The sequence below is a fragment of the Peromyscus californicus genome, unplaced genomic scaffold (assembly GCF_007827085.1).
Source record: "Peromyscus californicus insignis strain IS unplaced genomic scaffold, ASM782708v3 Scaffold_17__1_contigs__length_78620276, whole genome shotgun sequence".
In the NCBI taxonomy this organism is placed as follows: Eukaryota; Metazoa; Chordata; class Mammalia; order Rodentia; family Cricetidae; genus Peromyscus; species Peromyscus californicus.
Genome location: NW_026294469.1, coordinates 1,564,966 through 1,589,139, shown reverse-complemented (window position 1 = coordinate 1,589,139; position 24,174 = coordinate 1,564,966). Strand labels below are relative to the sequence as shown.

At 41.5% G+C, this 24,174-nt stretch overlaps 1 protein-coding gene across 2 annotated transcripts in view; it reads right to left on the bottom strand.

The window, feature by feature from the left end:
* Nucleotides 1-16,237: 16,237 nt before the first annotated feature.
* The window catches only part of Mib1 (MIB E3 ubiquitin protein ligase 1), a 102,937-nt gene continuing 95,000 nt past the window's right edge, over nt 16,238-24,174 (bottom strand). The window contains exons 21-22 of one of the 2 annotated variants that reach the window (XM_052741525.1): nt 22,568-22,739; nt 16,238-16,969 (exon numbers count right to left, since the gene is read on the bottom strand). In XM_052741525.1, coding sequence (XP_052597485.1) covers nt 22,599-22,739 — 141 coding nt within the window. In that variant the 3' untranslated portion in view covers nt 16,238-16,969; nt 22,568-22,598. Of the gene's footprint in view, nt 16,970-17,034; nt 22,740-24,174 lie in introns of those variants that run through there. The other variant, XM_052741524.1, reaches the window with a different exon arrangement.

Genomic DNA, 24,174 nt, shown 5'->3' with positions numbered 1-24,174 from the left:
ACCATGGCAGCTCTTATAAAGAAAAGATTTAATTGAGGTGGCAGCTTACATTTTCAGAGGTCCATTATCATCATGGTACAACATGGTAGCCTGCAGGTAGACATGATACTAGAGAATTAGCTGAGAGTCCTGCATCTTGACTCGGCAACAGGAAGTAGACTGTCTCACTGGGTGTAGTCTGAACAAAGGAGATCTCAAAGTCTACCCCCACACTGACACACTTCCTCTAACAAGGCCACACCTCCTAATAGTGCCACTCCCTTTGGGGGTCATTTTCTTTCAAACCACCACAGGAGGCCACTCAAAAACCACTCAAAGCAGCAAGATACGGTAGGTTGCTCCTATACTCAGAGCTTGGGAGGCTGAGGCAGGAGGATCTCCATAGTCAAAGGCCAGCCTGCGCCTCAGAGTAAGATCCTCTCAAAAATCAAAGTCAGGACTAGAGAGAGGACTCCACAGTTCAGAGCACTTGTTCTTGCAGAGGACCTGGTTTTGGTCCCTAGCACCCACGTGGCAGCCCACAACCATCTGTAACTCCAGTGAGGAGATCTGTCTCTTCTTTTTGGCCTCCAAGGGATCCTGCACATAAGTGGTGCACATAAACTCATATATGTACATATAAATAAAAAAACTGGGCATGGTGGTGCACACCTTTAATCCCAGCACTCAGGAGGCAGAGGCAGGTGGATCTCTATGAGCTCTAGGCTCACCTGGTCTACATAGTGAGTTCCAGACCAGTCACAGCTACATAGTGATACCCTGTCTCAAAAATGACCACAAAAAATAATGATAATGAAAAATAAAATTAAAAAAACAAATTAAAAATAGTTTGATCCATCTGATCTAGCAATCCCATATCTAGGAACATACTCAGTGAGCTAAAGGTCATCTGCATCTCATGTTCACTATCGCTCTAGGGAAAATAACCAAGACACAAAATTAACCCAGGTGCCCACCAACAAATAAGCAGATATGAAACATGTGGTACATATACACAAAGGTATATTCATTCATAAATATGAAACATGTGGTACATATACACAAAGGTATATTCATAAATATGAAACATGTGGTACATATACATAAAGGTATATTCATTCATAAATATGAAACATGTGGTACATATACATAAAGGTATATTCATTCATAAATATGAAACATGTGGTACATATACACAAAGGTATATTCATTCATAAATATGAAACATGTGGTACATATACACAAAGGTATATTCATAAATATGAAACATGTGGTACATATACATAAAGGTATATTCATTCATAAATATGAAACATGTGGTACATATACACAAAGGTATATTCATTCATAAATATGAAACATGTGGTACATATACACAAAGGTATATTCATTCATAAATATGAAACATGTGGTACATATACACAAAGGTATATTCATTCATAAATATGAAATATGTGGTACATATACACAAAGGTATATTCATTCATAAATATGAAACGTGGTACATATACACATAGGGATATTATTCATCCATAAACAGGAAATCTTGCTAATTTGAGAGAACATAGATGAGCCTAGATGCTATGTGAAAGAAGGCAGGTAGAGATACAAACAGTCCTCATTCCCACTCAAAAGTTGGGCCCGTAGAAGTCAAGAGCAAAGGGTAGCATGATGTATAGCAAGTGGGGATGGTCACAATAATCCAGTGAGATAAGAATTTATTCTAGGGTTGGGGATTTAGCTCAGTGGTAGAGCACTTGCCTAGCAAGCACAAGGCCCTAGGTTTGATCCTCAGCTCCAGAAAAAAAAGAAAAAAAAAAAAGAATCTATTCTAGTGTTGGTCTCTATAGCCTGAGAGGTAGCTATAGTTAATTTATTGAATGTCTCCTTTTTTTCCCTTTTTGTTTTTGTTTTTAAACAGGATCTTAGTCCCCCTGCCTCAGTTTCTCTAGTGCTGTATGCTAGTCTGGGCCACCACAGTTGTCCTAGATTTTGAGACAAGGTCTTGTTACATAGCTCATGCTGACCACTCATTATGTAGCCAAAACTGGCTTTGAACTCAAGACCTTCCTTGTAGCTGGAGTTTTCTCCAGTCCACTCGGCTCCTGCAGCCGCTCAGACCCAAGTAAACACACAGAGATTTATATTACTTACAAACTGTATGGCTGTGGCAGGCTTCTTACTAGCTAGATCTTACATCTAAAATTAACCCATTTCTATTAATCTGTAAGTTGCCACGTGGCTCATGGCTTACCTGTACTTTACATGTTACTTCTCATGGCGGCCGGCAGTGTCTCTTGACTCAGCCTTCCACTTCCCAGAATTCTCTTCTCTCTTTGTCCTGCCTATACTTCCTGCCTGGCTACTGGCCAATCAGCACTTTATTTATTAACCAATCAGAGCAACACATTCACAGCATACAGAACATCCCACAGCACTTCCTACCTCAATCCCTCAAGTGCTGGGAAAACAGACATGTACCACTATGCCTAGCTATGTACATCTCCTGTGCTATCCATGTTTCCTGACTTTTGTTATGACACAGTAACTCATGACCAAAATGTTGTACATTACCCAAAGCTGAGACTGAAGTGTTAGGGGACATGGGAACATTGTGAATTGCCTGCAGCTGGAGGTCCCACCAGTAGACAGACATCTGTCCTTATTGGTAATAGGTAAGTATGTCTTTGTTGACTACTGGCACCCTGAACAGGGTTGAAGCTGATGACCCACAGGCTCTAAATTGAAGTCTATGTAGAGGGGATTCACCCTGGAACTGACAAAGTTCAAGCCACAGGCCCCTTTCCAGGGCTTGAGTTCTTTCTGTAGCTCATTTGTGTGAGCATACTGTTTATAAAATAGACACAAATAACATAGTTTTCACTGATGATATATCTTCTAGTGTAATTCCTGTTGCTGTGATAGAAATATCCTGATAAAAATTGATTTGGAAGAGAAAGGATTATTTTAACTTAGTTCTCCATGATGTATGTAGTCCATCAGTGCAGGAAATCAGCAGCAGGAGGGAAAAGGACCATCATCCACAGTCATGAGCAGAGAGAACTGGATACACCCATGCTTACCTCAGAGCCCACACCCAAATCCAGGGAAGGGTCCACTGCAGTGGGCTACATCTTCAATTTCTAGGCAACTGTCTCCAACTCCAGTTCCAGGGGATCCAGTGTTCTCACCTCTCCAGACACCAGGCGTGCACATGATGCACAGACATACATGCAGACAAAACACCCATAAACATAAAATAAATAAAAATCTAAAAAGAAAAGAAAAACTGCCCACAATCATGTCCACAGGCCAACCTGATCTAAACTCTTCAAGGCTCTTTAAAGAGTCTAGATTATTGCAATTTGAGGATTCAAACTAACCATCAGGGTCAAATAAAACATCTCTGCTCTTGTGCCACCACAGCTGGTTTATGAATGCCTGGGAACAGAACCCAGGGCTTCATGCACACACACTAGACAAGCATGCTACCAACTGAGCTGCACCCCAGATTCTCTAGTCTGTCTACTTTTCCTCATGCTTTCTGTTAACTGGAGATGGACTAGCCGTGGGAATTTCTAGCTGAGTCAGATAAGGATGTGTCAAGGATACACTGATTTGTGGTTTAATCAGACTCATTAATGCAGTACACAGATATTTCTGTGTGGACCTGTTATTATTTTCCTTTTTTAAATTAATTTTTTCATTTATTTTACATACGAACCACAGTTTCCCCTCTCTCCTCTCTTCCTGTCCCCCCTACCACTGCCTCCAGTCTGTCCCCCCATCCACTCCTCCTCCATTCAGAAAGTGGCAGGCCTCCCATGGGAGTCAACAAAGCATGTCATATTGAGGCCAGACCAAGCTCCTCCCCCGCATCAAAGCTGAGAGAGGCACCACTGCATGGAGAACAGATTTCAAAAAGCCAGCTCATGCACCAGGGACAGATCCTGATCCCACTGCAACAAACAGACCAAGCTGCACAACTGTCACCCACGTGCAGAGGGCCAGGTGGGTCCCATGCAGGCTCCCTAGGTGTCGTGGACCTGTTATTTGCCCTGGTCTAGAAGGCTTGCAGGAACACTCTGTCTGTCTAGCACTGGGAAGGAAGAGAGGTGGTCACCACTACGCTGTGTTCTAAGGTGTCTGGCACCAGAACTATGAAGGCTGAGGAGGACATAGAAGGTTCAAAATAAATTTGACCAGCAGTGGGTTTGAAAAATGGTCGTCAGAGATTGGATGAACACCAGGTCAAAATGGAGATGTGTCCTGCAGCAAGCACAGTATGTGGGTTAATAATAGTTTTCTTCTTCTCTCTCCACACTTGTCTCTTTCCTTCTTCTCTTTTATTCTTTTGAGATGGGGTCTTACTCTAACCTATATCCCAGGATGGTCCCAAACTTGCAGCAGTCCTCCTGCCTCAACCTCCCAGGTCTGAAATGACAGGCAATTACCGTATTTCCTAGTTCATTTGTCTTTCTTCTTCTTTTTTAATACTTATTCTTCTCTCACACATTGTATCCTGGCTAGTTTCCCTCCTTCCTCTCCTCCCAGTCACCTTCCTCACCTCCTCTCTTCCCCTGATCCACTTCTCCTGCACTTCCCTTCAGAAAAGAGCAACCCTCCCAGGGATAGCAACTGAACATGGCCTAACAAGCAACCCAGTAGGAGGAAACGGTCCCAAGCACAGGCAAAAGAGTCAGAGATTCCAGGGAGTTTCCACTGCACTAGGTTTCCACATCGCCCTCAAGTGCCCTGCCCCCAATTCCAGTTGTTTCTCCCAGTACGCTCCCCCCACACCTGATCTCTCCTGTTCCCATCCCTACCAGCAAAATCTATTCTATTCTACTCTATTTCCCCTTCCCAGAGAGATCTATGCATCCCTCCTTGATCCCTCCTTGCTACTTAGCCTCTCTGGGTCTGTGGATTGTAGCATGGTTATCCTTTATTTTACAGTTAATATCCACTTATGAGTAAATACTATGTTTGTCTTTCTGGGTCTGGGTTACCTCACTCAGGGTGAATTTTTTCTAGTTCCATCCATTTGCCTGCAAATTTCATGATGTCATTTTTTAAACAGCTGAGTAATACTCCAGTGTGTAAGTGTACCACATTTTCTTTATTTTTTGGTTGAGAGACATCTAGGTTGTTTCCAGGTTCTGGCTATTACGAATAATGCTGCTATGAACATAGTTGAGCAAGTATCCTTGTGGTATGATTGATCATCCTTTGGGTAGATGCCCAGTAGTGGTATGTCAAGGAGCTGATTTTTAAAAAATCCTTTTTTGAAGCCTGGCAGTGGTGGCAATACCTGCATGTGGGAGGCAGAAGAAGGCAGATCTCTGTGAGTTCAAAGCCAGCCTGGTCCAAGAAAGGACTACACAGAGAAACCCTGTCTCAAAAAATTTTAAAATCCATTTTGAAACATTGACAATACGTGTGATCTTTGTCCTAACTGTAATTTGTTGTGAGTTCTTATTGTAAATACAACCCACTTTCATGTCTGCATTTTTATTTGTTTGTTTCTGTTGTTTTCTGAAATATACGACTTCCATCATGTGAGCTCCTGGCCCCACGGTCCTGATTCACCTTCTAAGCGTGCACGTTAGTGTGTCTACTGGAAACTGGCCTTCTAGAAGTGTGGGGTCTGTTTATCTGGGAGAGACAACTTGTTATTTTGCTCCCAGGCAGAGACTGTCAGTGTTTTCATATTACATAACGCACGAGTCATGTGTCAGCCCATTATATTATTGTTGTCTTAGACATATTACCTCTTTTTCAAAACCCCCTGGACACAATTAATTGCAAGACACAGAGGGTTTTCAAAATGGGCGTGTGTGGAGGTCAGGGTACAACTTGATAGAGTCAGTTCTCTCTTTCCAACAAATGGGTCTCAGAGGTCAAACTCAGGTCATCGGGCTTCTAGACAAGCCCCTTCATGCCACCAACACTAGATACAGAGTTTTGTTTTTGTTTTTAAATCAACTGTTACCATATTTTATGTGCAGCAATTTTTAACTAAAGCATTACTTATTGAAAAGGACTCATAAGAAATGAACTAAAACTCTGCTCCCTCTGCCTGTTTCCCACCAGAGGGCCGTGTGAGGGCAGATGGGAGGCAGGGACAAGTGCAAAGGGACAAGTGAAAAGGTCCAGGTCCCTACACAGCAGCCTCAGGACTTGATTCATTAAGAGAATTTTACTGCCTCCTTGTGGCTCTTTGTCTGGAAGATTCAAAGCAGAAAAGGTGAGGTAAACTATAAACCACTCTAAGTCTTCCCATACAACTTGAAGCTCTTTTCTCCAGTTACTTCTGGGATTGGTGTCTTTCTGGACACAATTAGGTGTTGTCATCAATGGAAAGAGGAACAGGAAACAACAGAAAGGGGGAAGAGGAAGAGCGGGGAGGGGGAAGAAGGTGCAAGGAAGGAGGAGGAGGAAGAATAAAGAGGTGGGGGAGGAAGGAAGCCGAGAAGGAGGGAGGAGGGAAAGGGGAAACAGGAAACAGTAGTTTGGAAGTCAGGCTTCGTGCTGCACTCCGGTAGTCCCTACTCAGGAGGGTCAGAAGTCAAGGTCATGTTCAGCTAGGGCAACTTCAAGGCCAGCCTGGGCTACATAAGAGCTTGTGCACCGCCCCCAAAAGGAAAGAAGGTAAAGAAAACTAGGTGGGGTCTAAGCACAGTTACCGACAACTGAAAACTACATAATTTCACTTCTCTGAGCACCCTCGCCCTCAGAGATCCCTGAGCCCTGCAGGGCAACTAATCGGCTGCATATGAAGCTCTGTGTGGGGCACAGATGCCAAGAAGGTGATTCTGTTGCTGTCATTAAACATAATGATGTCATATTTACTAGGTACCATGATGCTTGGCAGTTAGAGTGAGAGAGAAATAGAGGTGAAGGAGCAAGTTCTGCAGTGGAGACCAGGCTGACTGTCTCTGCAAACACACAGTGGACAAACATCCTGTACGGGAAGCCCGGTGTCCCTCTTATGGGCAGAATTACAGAGGCTGGGGCCAGCCAGGGTGCACCTCCCTCTCCCCAGTAGTCAGAGGACAGAGACAATGTAAAGATCCTGACGTTCAAGGTACCCATCACTCTGTTAAAGCTCTTGAAGAGTGAGGAAGGTGTGCACATACAAGGCTGACTTGCTGCCCCCGGCAGATGCATGACGAACGGGTGGTGCCTCTCCTTTCCAGAGGGGATATGTGGGCTAAACAGTAATGGACACTGAGCTAGACTTGGAGAAACTGGGTTTTTGGCTGCTTTTTTAAACTACCTGACTTGACCTCAGAGCTGATGCCCACAACTTCCTGGGCTCCCCTAACTCCTCAGTTCATCAACCCAGAGCAGGCAAGAGGGTTGCAGCAGTCTCCTGTAGTCCCTGTAGTCCAGGCTGGCCTCAAACTGCCACGCTCTGAGTGGAAACTTCCTTCCCTTTCTTCCTTAGTCAGCTTCTATTACAGTAGTAAAATGCCTGAATTAGATGACACATAAGGAGGAAAGGTCTGCTGGGCTCCTTCCAAAAGCTTCACTTCACCACACCACACAGGAAGGGACCAGGGTCCCAGTGCTCACTTCCAGAGCATGCGCAATGGCCTGATTTCCTTCCACTAAGTCCCACCTCCAGGAGGTTCTACTGCCTCCCAACAGTGTCACAGGCTGGGGACCCATGGGCAACACTTCTCCAAGTCATTAGGGCCACAGTGGGAAATCAAAACAAAACCCCAGATGTTCCATGTGGTAAGAAAATAAAAATCACTAAAACATAAGCAGTTAGGTGGAGACTGCATATGGTATATTTGTATCTTACAAAAGGAAGGGGGGTACCAATATTTGGTACCATTTTTTCCCTTCAATTGGCTGTTCAACATCATTTTACTGTCTAAATTTTAATGGTTACCCCAAATATGTGCATTTCTAAACTCTTAATGCCTAAAGTGATTTATTACTTACTCTCAACACTTAGAAATGTAATGATCTATTTGCTTTATATATTAGCTGTTTTCATTACTATAGCAAAGTACCCAATTCAGGCTAGTTTTAAAATAGAAGTGTATTTTGCCTCATGGTTCTGCACGTACAAGGGATGGGAATTTATCTGACGGCCTTCTTGCTGGTAGAGTTCCACAGCTGCAGATAGCACCACACAGCTAGAGACAGAGAAAGGTACACTGGGGTATTTGAATGTCCAGTTTCTCTACCTATTCTTAAAAGGCCAATGTGATTCGATCCTGGGGTCCCACTTTAATGACCTCATCTAGTTATAACCACCTGCAAGGGCCACGGAGTAAAGCACCAGAGTGGAAATCAGTTCTCACCTCACCCCCCAGTCAGTATTAAACTTCAACCCGAGTCGTGAGGAGTCAAACTATCAAACACAGCACCCACCTCTCACCTTTTATATTCTTGTTCTTAACCATCTTAGTTGTACATATATTTAAATACTACACATTGGCCAGGCCGGATGGCACACGCCTTTAATCCCAGGCAGAGACAGTCAGATCTCTGTGAGTTCAAGTCCAGCTTGGTCTACAGAGCAAGTTACAGGTCAAGGAGAGCTACATAGTGAAACTGCCTCAAAAATTAAAACAACCAAAAAAAAAATACAACCCAACAAAACAGCAAAAATCTCACCATATATTAGCACAGTAAACACTCGTTTATATTCAGTCCACACATTTACTTTTCTAGTACTAATTTGACATTAATTTTGCAATTTTCCTTTCTTTGTTATTTTGTTGTCTTTTGAATTTTCGAGATGGGGTTTCTGTAGCCCTGGCTGTGCTGGAACTCACTCTGTAGACCAGGCTGGCCTCAAACTCACAGAGATCCACCTGCCTGCCTCTGCCTCCCAAGTGCTGGGATTAAAGGCGTGCACCACCACTGCCCAGCTAAAATTTGACATTTCCAGTCAGTAAACTCCAGACAAAATGAGGGACCTTGTCTTGAATATAAAGTCAGGCAGTTGGCCATCTCTGAGTTCAAGGCCAACCTAGACTATAGAGTGAGTTCCAGGTCACCCAGGGCTATATAGGGAAACCCTGTCTCAAAAACACCAGCCGGGCGGTGGTGGCGCACGCCCTTAATCCCAGCACTCGGGAGGCAGAGCCAGGCGGATCTCTGTGAGTTCGAGGCCAGCCTGGACTACCAAGTGAGTTCCAGGAAAGGCGCAAAGCTACACAGAGAAACCCTGTCTCGAAAAACCAAAAAAAAAAAAAAAAACCAAAAAAAAAAAAACCACCCAACCAAACAAGACAACAACAACAAAAACAAACAAACACAGGTGGAAGGCAGCTGGAGAGACGGCTCAGTGGTTAAGAGCACGTGCTGTCCTTTCAGGGCACCTGGGTTCAGTTCCAGGTGGTTCACAAGTGTCTGCAACTCCAGCTCCAGGATTTTTTGGTTTGTTTTTTTCTGCAGCCCTGGCTGTCCCAGAGCTTGCTATGTAGAGCAGGCTGGCCTTGAATTTAGAGATCATTGGGTCCCTGCCTCCCAAGTACTGGGGTTAAAGGTGTGTACCACCATACCTAGCTCCATACCTTTTTTATGTAAGAAAATTACTCTTGAAGTTTTTTTTTTTTTTTTTGGTTTTTCGAGACAGGGTTTCTCTGTGTAGCTTTGCGCCTTTCCTGGAACTCACTTGGTAGTCCAGGCTGGCCTCGAACTCACAGAGATCCGCCTGGCTCTGCCTCCCGAGTGCTGGGATTAAAGGCGTGCGCCACCACCGCCCGGCGCTCTTGAAGTTTTTTAAAGATTTATTTTTAGAACAGTTCTAGGTTTACCAAAATGTTGACCAGACAGTACAGTTGCTGTACACTGCCTCACATGCATCATTTGCTAATGTTAATATCCTGCAGTAGTGTGGTGTATTCGGTACATTAGATGAACCAAAATTAACACACTAGTGGCCAGTGAGATGGCTCAGTGAGTAAACACACTTGTTACACAAGCCTGAGAACTGGAGTTTGATTCCCATGTAAAGGTGGGAGAAAACTCTCTCCACTAAACTGTTCTCCGACCCTTCCATGCTCATATACAGACAAAAAACAATAGATAAATAATATTTAAAATATTAATCAACTACTATTAGTGAGGTCCATAGTCTGAGGGAGGGCTCACTCTTGAGAGCTAAGTAGAAGATGCTACAGGGAGGCACAGGTGCTCACACTTGACTGGAATGGTCCTCCTATATCAGGAAGGCTGTCCTCATCTATCAAGTATGACCCTTCAAGAGGGACCCATCAGACAGTGAGAGGAGGAAAAACCTACTGAGACAGCCAAATCAAGCCTGCCAATCAATGTGGTGAGATGCCATAGCCAGGTCATCTTCATACCCATGGGACACTCTTTACTTTATGGTTCTAAGAAATATATTACAAGTCATTACAGTATCCATATCAAATAAGTTCACTGTCATAAATACTTTGTGTTCTGTCTATTCATCCAGGTCATCATCCAAATCCTGGCATCCATAGATATTTTACTGTCTCCATAGCCAGACTTTTCCCTGTATATCAGATAGATGGAATCATGTAGTGTCTCGCCTCTTAGTTCAGTGTCCTTCATTTGATGATGTGTCTAACACTCTTCTATATTTTTTATGTCCAGTGTCTTAGGGTTTCTATTGCTGTGAAGAGACACCATGACCATGGTAACTCATAAAAGAAAACATTTAATTGGGGCTGGCTTACAGTTTTGGAGGTTTATTCCATTATTGTCATGGTGAGAATCATGGCAGTGTGCAGGCAGACATGGTGCTGGAGGAGCTGAGAGTTCTACATCTTGATCTGCAGGCAGCAGGGAGAGACTATGTACCACAATGGGCATAGCTTGAGCATATGAGACCTCAAAGCCTGCTCCCTATAGTGACATACTTCCTCCAACAAGGCCACATCTCCTAACTGTGCCACTCCCTATAGGCCAAGTATTCAAACACATGAGTCTTTGGGGTCCATACCTATTCAAACCACCATATCCAGATAGCCCATTTCTTTTTATTTCTGATTATTGTATACATTTACTAACTTGTTTAATCTATTGAGAAACATCACATATATTTAGGTTTTGACAATTATAACTAAACGTCCACACGCTGTTTTTTTGGATAATTTTGACTAGACCATCTTACAGTTAATTTTATAGAAAACTGCCAAACCATATTCCAGAGTGCTATACAACTTGTACTCCCATCAGGAAGCAGTGAGAACTCCTGCTGCTCTTTCCTTGTCGGCACTTGGTACTGTTGACTTTTTACATCTTAGCAATTCTACCACTGAGCTAAGTTTGCACACCAATATTTTAAGTGGCAGCTCCCTGGTGACGCAGGGTGGCGTGTCATATACCTCTCTCCTCTAGTGAGACGTCAGATGTTTTGTCCATATGTTTGTACTTATTTATTTTTGAGACAGAATCTCATTTTGTAGCCGAGGCTGGCCTCAAATTTACAGCAATCTTCCTTCCTCTTTTCATTTTTCTTAGTTATGTCTTTCACAGTCGTAAGTACTGGGATTATATGCGTAAACCACCATGCCCAATTTCTGCCTATATTAAAGCTAGGTTTTGCTATTCAGTTTTAAAAGTACTTTGCATGTTTCAGGAACTAGTTCTTTGGCATGTATGTATTTTGAGACAGTGTCTACGTAGCCCAGGCTGGCCTTGACTTCAAGGCAATCTTCTTGTATCAGCCTCCCAAGTAGTGGGATTACAGATGTATCCCACCACAACCAGCTTTCACTGTGACATTCCATACACATGTATCACCACACTTTGCTCATATTCACCCCGAATCTCCTTCTCCTGCCCCCTTGCTGATTTGCTTCCTCCTCCCAAACAGCCCCTCCTGCTTACCTGTCATGTCCATGCTCACATTTAACTCTAGTTCACATAGGAGAGAAAAACATGCATTTTCTATTACTGTGACAAAATATCTGAAAATAAGGGTAACTTTAAGGAAAGGTGAGTTTATTTCCACTCAAGGCTAAAGGGTACCATCCATCATGGCTAGGAAGTCATGGCAACAGGAACTTGAGGAATCTGGTCCCATTGCATACAGTCAAGAGGCAGAAAGTAAAGGATGTTGATGCTCAACTAGACTTCTTTTTATTCAGTTCAGGACTCCATCCCATGGAATGGTGCCACCCAGTTAAAGGTGGGTCTTCCAACCTCAATTGCCCTAATTTAGACAATCTCTCACAGGCATGTTCAGAGGCTAATCTAGCCTAGACAATCCCTCACAGGCATGCTCAGAAGCAAATCTAGTCTAGACAGAGGCAAATCTATTCTAGATAATCTCTCAGAGGCATGTCTCCTTGATGATTCTAAATTCAGTCAAGTTGAAAATGTTAACCGTCACAACTCTACCCTTTGTCAACTTGATACCCAAACACATCACTTTCAAAGCATTACTTCCATCCTCATAGGCTCATGACCATCTCATAATCCAAAAGTCCTCATTGTCTTTTAACAATTTCAGAAAGTCTCATCTGAGACTCATAAACAGTGAGCTCCTGTAAAATAAAGAAATTATACATGTAAACAATGGCACAGCACAAACATTCCTATCCCAAGGAAGAACAGGGACAAAGCAAGACTGAAATTCAGCAGGGCAAACGCCAACTCCGCAGCTGCATGTCTGGCGTCTGTCTGTGCTTCAGATGGTCTGGGTAGGTTCACCCTTTCAGTTCTGCCATCCTCAGCATATGGTATCTCTGTTGGGCCAACTCTGCTCCATGCCTGCAGCCTTCTTCAGCGAATCTCACGGTTCTGAGTCTCCACTGCAGTTTAGGCTTCAGAGATTCTCTGCAGGGACTCAGACTTGCCTGGCCTAGCAGCTCCCTGGAATGGAGAGACAAGCTTTGATAACTTCTTTAATCCTCCATGCCTGCAAAACAACTACCACATGGATGATGCTATGTTCGCTGCCAATTTGGGAATGGGGGCTGACTCCCTTGGATCACAGCTGCCTCTGCTTCTGTGTGCTGATCTTGCAGAGACACTTCCCCAGGCAGTTGCTTTTGAGGGGCTAGGAACCCCTTCAACACCATTCTCAGTCTGTGTTTTCCTTTCTAATGAATTTGCAGAGACTTCAATGCATGGGATCTTACCCTCTGAAACTCCACAAGCCAAGTCTCCACTGGCTGTTCTTCTGAGCATTTGTGTTTTCTAAACTTCCATCAAAATGGCCTAGTAAGCTCTGCCTACAATATTCAAGGGCTTTCCTTGCCCTAAGTTTCAAATTCCCACATTCCTCCTGCAAACCAGTTCCAAGGGTCTAAGAACCACATGGTCAGGTTTATTACAGCCACAGGCCCATTTTCCAGTACCAACTCCACACTAGTTTCCTCATTACTGTGATAGAATAACTGGCAAAATCAACTCAAGAGAGGAAGTGTTTATTTGGGTTGACAGGAGAGGTGTAGTCCATCATGGCTGGGAAGTCATGGCAGCAGGAGCCTGAAGTAGCTAGTCACATTGTATCCAGTAAGGAGGCAGGAGTTGATGACTGCTCAGTCGACTGGTTTTCTCCTTTTTACTTTGTCCAGGATCCAGGCCCATGGAGTAGTGCCACTCCAGTTACCATCATCTTGATACTCCCTCACAGGTGTGTCCTAGGTGACTCTAGATCCTGTCACGTTGACATTAACCATCACACTGCAGCATGTCTGAATCTGTCACCCAATACGCTGATCTCCAGACTCCTTACACTTTTTGTCAAATGATATTTCCTTCTTTGTGGTTGGATTATATGCATGCAACATTTCCCTTCATCCGTTCATCTGCTGGTGAGCATCTGGGCTGACTACAGAACTTCAGCTTAAGTGCACATCTTAAGTCCTGGAATCAGGGTGTTACTAATCCTCACACTTTGTCTTCTTCCAGATAGACTTGGAAGCCACTTTGTCGACATTCATAAAATAAGTTGGTAGTGTTTTTGATAGAATGCATACGTCAGGCTGGAGAAACAAAAACCCTAAGGAATACTCCACGTACAAACTTGGGCTCTCTCTCTGAGGAAGTCTTCTTTCTGCTTCTGTCTTCTGAAGAGACGGAAGATAATTGGCATAATTTCTTTATTTGGCATCAAAGGGTCTACTCCTATTTTTTTTTTTTAAAGGTTGCTTTAAAGGCAATTTCTTTGATAGTTATCCAGATTCCCTAGTTCTCCCTGATGGGAATACCTTTCAGGGAATGAAACCATTTAAGTGATACTAAAAATAAAAGTTATTTTATATATATTATATAATATTACTCAGAGATAGTTGCTCATGACATTATTTTTCTTTTTAAGCTGGGCCTCATGTAGCTCAGGTGGGCTTGAACTCACTCTGCAGTTGAGGATGACTGTAAATCACCAATCTTTCTGCTCCACTGTGCAAATGCCAGGACCATAGGTGGTATACCATGACTGACTTCCACATTACAGTGTCCATGAGATTTATGATGATTGGCACTACCTACCTAATCTCTTTAGTTGATCATTTCAGGGTTTGGCTCTTAATTTTATTGATTTTCCTCCAGTAAGCTCCTATTTACAATTTGGGTTTTATTTTTCCTTACAATCTCTGCTCATATTTGTATTTCTTTCAATTAATTTGTTCCTCTTCTAATTTTCTCAAGAAGAGGCTTGATGAGTTCAGACCTTTTCTACTGACATAAGCGTTTCCCAAGGGCTTTCACTGCACCCTGTGTGTGTGCCTGTGTGTGTATCAATCATCCTGTGTATGTGTGCATCAATCATCCTGTGTATGTGTGTACCAATCATCCTGTGTATGTGCCTGTGTATCAATCATCCTGTGTATGTGCCTGTGTATCAATCATCCTGTGTATGTGCCTGTGTCAATCATCCTGTGTATGTGCCTGTGTGTCAATCATCCTGTGTGCATATATCATCCTGTGTATCAATCATCCTGTGTATGTGCCTGTGTCAATCATCCTGTGTGTGTATCATCCTGTGTGTGTGTATATCAATCATCCTGTGTGTATATCAATCATCCTGTGAATGTGCCTGTGTATGTGTGCCAATCATCCATCCTGTGTATGTATGAATCAATCACCTGGCCAGCCTCTAACTGGAGATCTTTTTGATTCCACCTCCTAAGGTGTGTAAGCCACCATACCCAGTATCCAAAACAGCCTCCACTTGAGATTTCTTTGACCTCTGTGTGTAGCTTAGTCACCAACAACTTAACAACTGAGTCTTTTTTTTTTTTTTTTTTTTTAAAAACCATCTCTCTAGATTTCTAATTTAATTCCATTGTGGTCTGGGAGAATATGGTGTGTCATTAAAATTAAGTAAGTACATTTGAAGGTCCCAAATGTCATCTTCCTTACTAAATGTCCCATTTGAGCTTGAGAATTATGTGACTTATGCTGTTGGTAGTGAACTATGCTGTAGATGTCAATTACATCCAGTTGACTAATGGTATGTCTTCTGTTTCTTTTTCTTCTTCCAGTGCTGGGGATTAACCAGGGTTCACCTATCAGTCAAGTGTTCTACCACTGAGGCAAGAACTGATGGGGCCTTCAGCTCAACCATACGGTACCCTCCCTTCAAGTTCCACCTCTTAGATTTGTCCAGACTAAGCCTGGAGTAGTTCACCCACCACTGGCTCCCACAGGAGTCTACTCCTGGGTGTGTCAGCAGGCTGTAGTTCTCCAGTCCTTCCGAAATGGTTTGCCTGTGATCGGATCAGAGAGTAAAGGCTCGCCCTGACTGCTTGTCTATTAAGCTAAGGTCAACTTCTTTCTAAACTGTTAATGTTCTGCTCAATGTCAATACTGGTGAGAGGTGAAAATAAAAAATACATTGTTTTTAAAATTCTGTCTTTTAGAAAGTGGTTCTGTGAATGCAAGGGCCTATCCAAGGCACACCAAAAGCATCCCCTCAGGGCATCATACAGCAGCATCCACCAACTAGTCTTCTTGACATGTTGACCATTCACTGATGGATGGGCTGCTCTGTTATGGGTCTGGTGTTGTACTTACTTTCCACATCTATCTTTAGTAATGTAGTAATAAAAGTGCGCTCGCTCCTCAGTTACTGGTCTGGTCATAAATGGGGAGACCATTGGCCGAGTGCTCGCTACAGGAACTGCTTTGGTTTTCCATTTGACCTCATGTGTCACTGTATCTTCTGGAGTCCTACTGCTACTGTAAAAAGCATCATTAAAAGTTTGAGAAATGCTGTGCTATAAAATATTGATAAAATTTAACCTATGTGAAGGATGAATTAACTGTCAATGATAAAAATATAAAGCAGATTTTCTAAAATGTCTTTATTTTAAACCTAGAGTTTCAATTTAATAAAAATATTACCATGAGATAGCTGCTTATACAGTAATAAAAATAAACACAAAATACAATTAATTAGAGGTTATCCAAAATAAATTCACAGTTTTAAAATTGGAATACATGTGCTTTTATCAATTAAACAAAAGATTCTGTTTCTGAGATTTTTCTCTCAGACATTTGGGATACATATCTTTTAAACTGGAATCAGAAAACCTCTCAACAAGGTAAAAAACAAGTACGTCTAGCAACTTTAAAGTAAAATACCCCCAAACTATTCAATGACTGAAAACACTGAAAAGGGGAGATACATCATTGCTGTAAAATACTTACCTTATAAAAAATGATACACACACACACACATACACCTAACTTTTGAAGAGGAATAAGCTTTTTAAAATATATAGAGAGACAGGCTGAGTCTTCCTGTCTGGTTCTTTTTGATCAAGCCTATTCTATTCAGGGTACTTTCCAAATACATCTTAATCTTGAAGAAGTAGGTGTTAAAATATGAAAGCTTCTTTGACCCTTGGACAGAGAGGTTCCTGTCATGTGAGCACTCACAATGGGAGCCTTCTAGAGGTGGATGCTTACTTCTTATATTGACTTGGAGAGAGATGTCCTTGTTTCTCAAAGATATGGTAAGTTTCTTTCCAATAATAGGATTTTTTTTGATGTACTGAGATTTGCTTTCAAATGCCTTAAAAATAAAAATTCATTTATATTATTATAAAGAATAGCTTCCAAAAAAATCAGAGAAAAACATATTACACCATAAGTTTTATTAATGGTAAATGTTTGCATTTATTTTTAAAAGCTTAGTTGCTACTAAACTTTTTTTTTAAACAAAAGCTAATTAAGCAAGAATAATTTTCCATACAGAAATTTTATCCATAAACAAGACTTAAATTTATTCCAACATTGAAAGCTAAGAAGAACTGGAAAAAATACAAAGCAAAACACTTCTGAGTCAACCTGCTTTCTCCTTTTTGAATATACTGTACTTAGGATGGCAGACATACGCTGAAGGAGACAGAAAAACGTCCATTTAGTCCACAGATCAGCAGTAAGAATGACATGCAATTCATGATTTCCTGTCAACTAATTTTTTAATTGAACCACTAACAAAGGGTTTGGCTTGGTTTGGTTTCCACTTGAGAGGAAGACGATCTGCTTCCCGAACTGATCCTCTTTTTGTACTAGACACACAGTGTGTGCCCTGCCCTTTCCCCAACAGCTATTTAAGGTGACTTTGCACACCGACAGCAAACACCGTTTTTCTTCTAACAGTGCCATGGCCTTGAATAATCAGTTTTTAAAAAACAGAAGCAAAAACCAAGTATCAAGTGCAAATATAGAACACTCCCTTAAAGAATTATGCAAACCCAGCACACGTGCAGAGCCGCTATCACAGATGCTTAGCAGTGTGATCAGGAACGTGCAAACCATGACCTGGTGCACTGAAGGCTGCCTATGACCAAGTTTTAAGTGTTGCCATGTCAATAATTCTGTCAAGGCACTGAAGAATTATGCAGATGGAGTTTCCAAAATATATTAATAATTGCTTAAACTGTTAAAGAGCCCTGAGTCAGAACGTTCAGGAGCTTCCTGAAACTGTACACTTAGACAAAGTGGTGTCTTTGCTTATTTCATAAAAAATTAGAAGACCACTTTGCATTTGAGGAAAGAAGTCATGTTTATGAAATAAAATCAAGAGAACTATACAGGATGATTCAAATACTCGGCACTATTATCCTTCTTAGACAGTTTGCACACATCAATTCATACTTTTAGATTCAGGCACCAAATTAACATGACAGGTCCCTTTTCCTGCACCTATTGCTTAAATTCTCAGAAACAGAAAATCTAACTTTAACCTCAGGTTGTTTTTCTTTTCACTCACAAACAAGATGAGACGCTAGAAGGGGAAGAAAAGCAATACTCTGACAGAAAAAGAGGTAGAAAATGCCAAAGTAGCAACTTAACTCTATGAACTATGCACTCATGGTTTTATGTTGTAATCTGACCCCACTGTAGCCACTCAATCAGCCACGGAAGCTCAGTGCAAAGGATTTCTCCTTCACTGCAGTAAAGCAACACACACACACGAGACAACATTCAACAGCTTCCTCACATTTAATGTTTAAAGACAGAACCGTAATTATCAATACTGCTATCGTGTGTATGTGTGTGTTTGTGTGTGTGTTAAAGTCAAAAGGATATACATGATTCTCAAGTAATGTCAGTTAAGCATTCCTATGTGATATTCAAGCAAGTTAAATCAGACGCCATTTTGAAAGAAAAATGTATTGTGATATTTGACAGGTAGACTCAATGACAAGTGACGTTTATAACAAGGCACAAATTACTTGTGAAAATCTATTACCTTCCCAATTTAGTACAAAACCAAAGCTAACTTATTTCTCATATTTAAATGTATTTTGCCCCCTCTGGCTCAAAATGAAATAATAAACATTTTCAATTAACATACATGTAAAAATAACAATTATGGCAGGGGAGAGATGCCCTTCCCTCAAATTTCAGGGCCCCGATGTCTACCTAAGTTTAGATCTTGCAAACACAAATGACGAAGCAGCAACTTGAATGTTTGCTTTCTATGTACTCAGAACCCTACTGCACAGAGGAAAGGAAAAGGGGAGTATCTGATGGGTGTGGCATTTCAGCTGTGCAGGATAAAATTCCACAGCTGTTTCCCAACAGAGTGAGTGGGAGTTACACTGCTCAACTGCACATTTAGAAGCAGTCAGGATAACAAACCGTCTATGTGGTTCTCAATGCAATTTAAAAAAAAAATTCCAAAAAATGTATCCTGTTGAGTCAGTTTTTATACAAATTATTACTATAAACATTTCAGACACTCTGAAAGGATAAATGCTTTTAGACCTTAAAAAAGCAAGCTGTATTAAAATCTGTTATTTACAAAACAACTGTCAAGACGTATGAAAACCTGACCTAATAGATGCTCTTTTCTTGTTTAATGAACTATGCCCTCTCCACTAAGGCTGCAGCAAATCCTTCACGATGCTCCTTCTCCCTGTGCTTCCTGTTTGCTTCCTGTCTGCTGCACCGCCCATGTCCCAAACCAGCTTTGCTCCATCCAGCACTGTCCTAATTCACAAGTTCAACTATTCCTAGTTCACAAGTGTCCAGAATTCAAAATAAACAAAGAACATCCACCAGGCAACATATGACTACCCAGGATGTTCCTATGTGTAAAAATGACCCAGCAAGGTTTGAATTTTGAAATAGACAAATCTTAAGCAGCATGCATTTCAACATTCTAAAATAAAATGTTCTTTCAGGCTAAAATCACCAAAAATATAAATTTAAGAAGTTATTTCCAGTTAATTTTATGTTTCAGTAGACTTCTAGTTAATTTGCCATTATTAAATTACAAATACCTTAAGCATAATTTGGGCAACTAAACACTTGCCTAGTATAATTTTCTTACACTAATATAAACTATTTCTCTTGAAAACCTTGCTCCCAATGAATTTTCGTACGTACACAGCATAGATAAGGATATTAAACTATGTGAACAAATGCAAGTGTGCTAGCACCGTCTGGTAAACTGTACGTATTTAGAGCTGAGTAAAGGAGGAAATGTGGTGGGGCAAGGGGCACACAAAAGGATTCCAAATACTGCTCCCCAAAAGCTCTCTTGAAACACCAGCAGGAATGCTAACAGTGCCTCAGAACCCTGTGTTATTGTCCACAAATGACACAAACAACTGCAGTGTGAACTCTAAGTGTGCTAAGACACTGACCTGACCTTTTCCTATCAAGCCCCTGAAGCCCAATGCTTTAAAAAAAAAAAAAAGAATGTGTGTCATTGTAAAAATAATCTTAAGAGAAGTAAGAGTTGTTCCGAGGCACAGGGAAGAGGGGTTTGGGAAGCAAGGAGGAGAGATACCCAATGGGCCAAGTACTGCAAAGAGATTAAGAGGTAGCAGTTCCAGAGAGTGAGGAGGAAAGTCACTGGCCCGAGGCAGCTCTTGCTCTTGCCGTCTCCTGCAAACCCAAGCAAATTTACAACAATTTCAGGTGCCTGAAGACATGAACAGAAGAGCATCCTCTATTCGTAAAATAAACAGCCAAGTGACAAAGAGAAATCCACAGGTCCCAGCACTAGAGACTTTCCAGCTTCTCTCGCAGAAGTTAGTGTGCTGTGCTCTAACATGGAGACCGAGCTAGGAGCTAGCCGGAAGGCCTGTCCCCTTACAGACACAAGCTTTAGCACTGCAGCTCAGGAGACAGAGAAAAGGACTTAAGCTAGATTCAGCTATGGCCCAAAGGTTCTTGGATTGGCAGACTGTGTGCAGCAGCCATCCTTCATTGCCCAATGGGCAGCCTATGGCAAGGAAGAAAAGATCCTCATTTCTGCTATTTCCAAGTCTGCAAGAAGATAGTCTGTCTCTTTATGTAAACATCGTATCACCAGATGGATCTTTTTAAAAAAAAAAAAACAAAACTTCAAATTATACTTAGAAAATGGCCTCATTGGTTCCTAACTACATAGCTAAATAGTCACAGCATAACATTCCTAATTTGAAACTAACAAAAACTGTATTGTCCAAAATGATTAATAGTTGTTGGACATGGTGGGGTCCCCATCATATAATCCCACAACCGGAAGGCAGAGGCAGGAAAATCATGAGGTTGAGGCCAGCCTGAGATACATAGTAAGTTCCAGGCCAACTTGGACTACATAGTGAGATGCTACCTCAAAACCAAAAGAAACAAATATAGTAGTTGCTCAGCTAAACACAGATATGGAACTGCTGAGTCTGCAACACAGCCAGCAGAGCTCACCACGAGGGAGGCCTGGCATAGGCGGTGGCAGGTAAACCACCACAGCCAGGTGTGACCAGGCCGGACACTCTGCTCTCCCACATTGAGTTGCTACAGCAGAAAGACAGAAATAAGCTAGCAAGATTCAAATGTGGGGGAAAACTACCCCCAAAGAACACTAAAAGAGAATATACTTATACACAGTATATAGTAGACACTACTGTAAACAGCTCATGTTTTTATAATCTAGCAGTGAGGAATCTCGAAACACTTAAGCGTATATTTATGCTAGATAAAAAGATTACTCATTTAAAGGAGATAAAATGCTTAGCCCCCTCCCAAGTCTACATGTAATCACATGCTTTTCCATAACGCCCTGCAACCTTTTCTAAGTATCTGATATTAAGCTATTTATTGTATCTTAGTTATCCTTGGCAGTTTAAAGAATTTCATCTGTAGGTATGAAGAAAAACTATGTTCTTTATAGCAAAAAATTACTATCTGAGAGAGTGGAAGTAAGGCTTCTGATGAAGATAGAATCCATAACACTGTCAGAATTAACAGATACAGAAGAAAAGATTGCTGCCTCTAATAAAGCATAACCCTGCTGAGCAGACCTCAGAGGCACAAACAGGATGGTGTGTGGGCACTGATTAGATCAAGCCCAGGTCAGTTGTCACAGATCTTTTTCTGCAAATGGCTGATCCAAACAGTGACATGTTAATACAAGAAGTGCAGCAGGAACGGTCAGGTAGGGGGTGTGCTTGCATTGTCCTGTGCTAGCCTTCAGTTCTCACTTGAATTTTGCTTTTCCTTTTCATGTCTGCTGCTGATTTTGAAACTGGTCATTTATTTAAGCTAGTCAATTTTCCTTTTAAGTCTAGAAAACAAGGTAAAGTCATTATTCTTTAGCACATACTTCCACGGACTTAATTCTGAAATAGTCATTTGGATAATTTCTAATTATCTTGAAATACCATCTTCCCTTCAGGACTGCCTCAGCCACATGGCACCTCTTACCACTTACTATAGGTGACGCAGTTCTACTTGCCCACTCACCTCCCACAGGACTTCTGGATAGCTGTGTCATTTCACCATGTGAGACCATGATAATCATGAAATCATGGAGGAGTACTGACCTTGTAAGTCACTTTTAAGGTTTAACATACGTATAAATTTAAAAAGAAAAACGAATGAAAACCAATGTGAAAGGAGGTCCTTAAAGGATTTCCCCCTTTGGAGCCAAAAGTAGATTTCCTATGAATTACCATGGATTTGATGTTCCATATTTAAGACACACAGAGACACACAGACACACACATACACAAAATCAGCAATTTCAAACACTGTATGATATTTTCGTTGTGATGGTGGTACATATACAGTCTAATTACATTCTAATAAAAAATTATGAAGTTACAAATTAACCCATTAGATTAAACTTCCAACTAGCTTTAGAACCTACTAAGACCTCATGATCACATACTTTAGCTAACAAAACACTCTGTGTTTCTTAATCAATACAAAAGAATCCTTCGTTCAATTGCCTTGCGACAAATTGGGCATTCACTCATTCGGTCTCCACAGAGCTGGCATGTTCCATGGCCACAGAGGAAAATCATGTTCTTCAGACGATCCAAACACACAGGGCACATTGTCTGAAATGTAATGAGACAATGTGTAAATATGAGCCATTTGATACTTTAAGTGCAATATAACAACTCTTTTATATCATTAATTTTCTTTTTTTTAAAATAATTTATTTAATTTTTATTTTATGTGCATTGGTGTGAAGGTGTCAGAGCTTCTGGAACGGGAGTTACAGACAGTTGTAAGCTGCCATGTGGGTACCGGGAATTGAACCTGGGTCCTCTGGAAGAGCATCCAGTGCTCCTAACTCTTCAGCCCCTATATCATTAATTTTCTAATCTATTGCTTTTGAGAATAAATTTTTCAGTGTGTGTGTGTGTGTGTGTGTGTGTGTGTGTGTGTGTGTGTGTGTGTGTGTGTGTGTTTGAGGAGGGATTTAAGACTAGGTCTTGTTATATAGCCCTGGCTAGTGAACTCACTATGTAGGCCAGGCTGGTTTCTAACTCATAAGAGATCCACCTGCCTCTGCCTTCCAAGTACTGGAATTAAAGGTGTTTGCCACCACACCCAGCTCAAAAGTAAATTAGTTATTTAAAAAATCAATTATTCAAAAATTGTTGTTATAATAAAACGTCATCCCTACAAAATATACACTAGCTTTTCTTTCAAAACAGTATAAAGGCAGTACATAAAACAAACATAGTACAGGCTGGAGAGACACCTCAGAGGTTAAGAATGCTTACTGTTCTTGCAAAGGACCTGAGTTCGGTTCCCAGAACTCACATATTGGCTCACAGTTCCAGGGGATCTTACCTCCACTGACTCCTGCATGTACAAGATGCACATAAACTCTTGCACACAAACACACACAACATAAAGGATAATAAATTGGAGAGCAGGCAATGGATGAGAGCTGCCCCACTGTACCTGAAGCCGATGTCACCTCCAGGTAACCAGTGCCTTTGTGTGGCACTGAAGTGGGGTGCGGTACAGTTATACAGCTGAGAGCCCTTGCTAGGCACTATGCTAGATATAAAACTCCTTAGCCCTGCTAGTACTCATGTCAAGACCTGCCAGCTTGGAACTTCTAGCCCCAGACTTCTTACTCTCAAATACTCTGCCAGCACTACTCTGCTCTCAAGACTTAGGTATGTGCTTTTCTCTAGTAGAAAGTCATTATTTATCCATAAAATATACTTTACACTAATAAAAGCCCATTTTACTCTAATGTCACACTTCATTATAAATTTTCCCTCTCCCAAAAGTCTATGACAATGTAGCTAGTAACTTTGATGACACCACAGACAACTGAGGGAAAAAACTGTGGTGTAAATTGTTAAACATATCCCTTTCTAAACAAACTATTACAATCATCTATCTTGAAGTTCCAAAAAAGCAAAATGGGGGGGGGGTGTCCACATCTTTGGAATTTTACAAAGTCAGCCCCCCGCCCCATTTAGTAGCATTAAAATAGCTTTGTGCCATTACATTTTCAAGAACTCT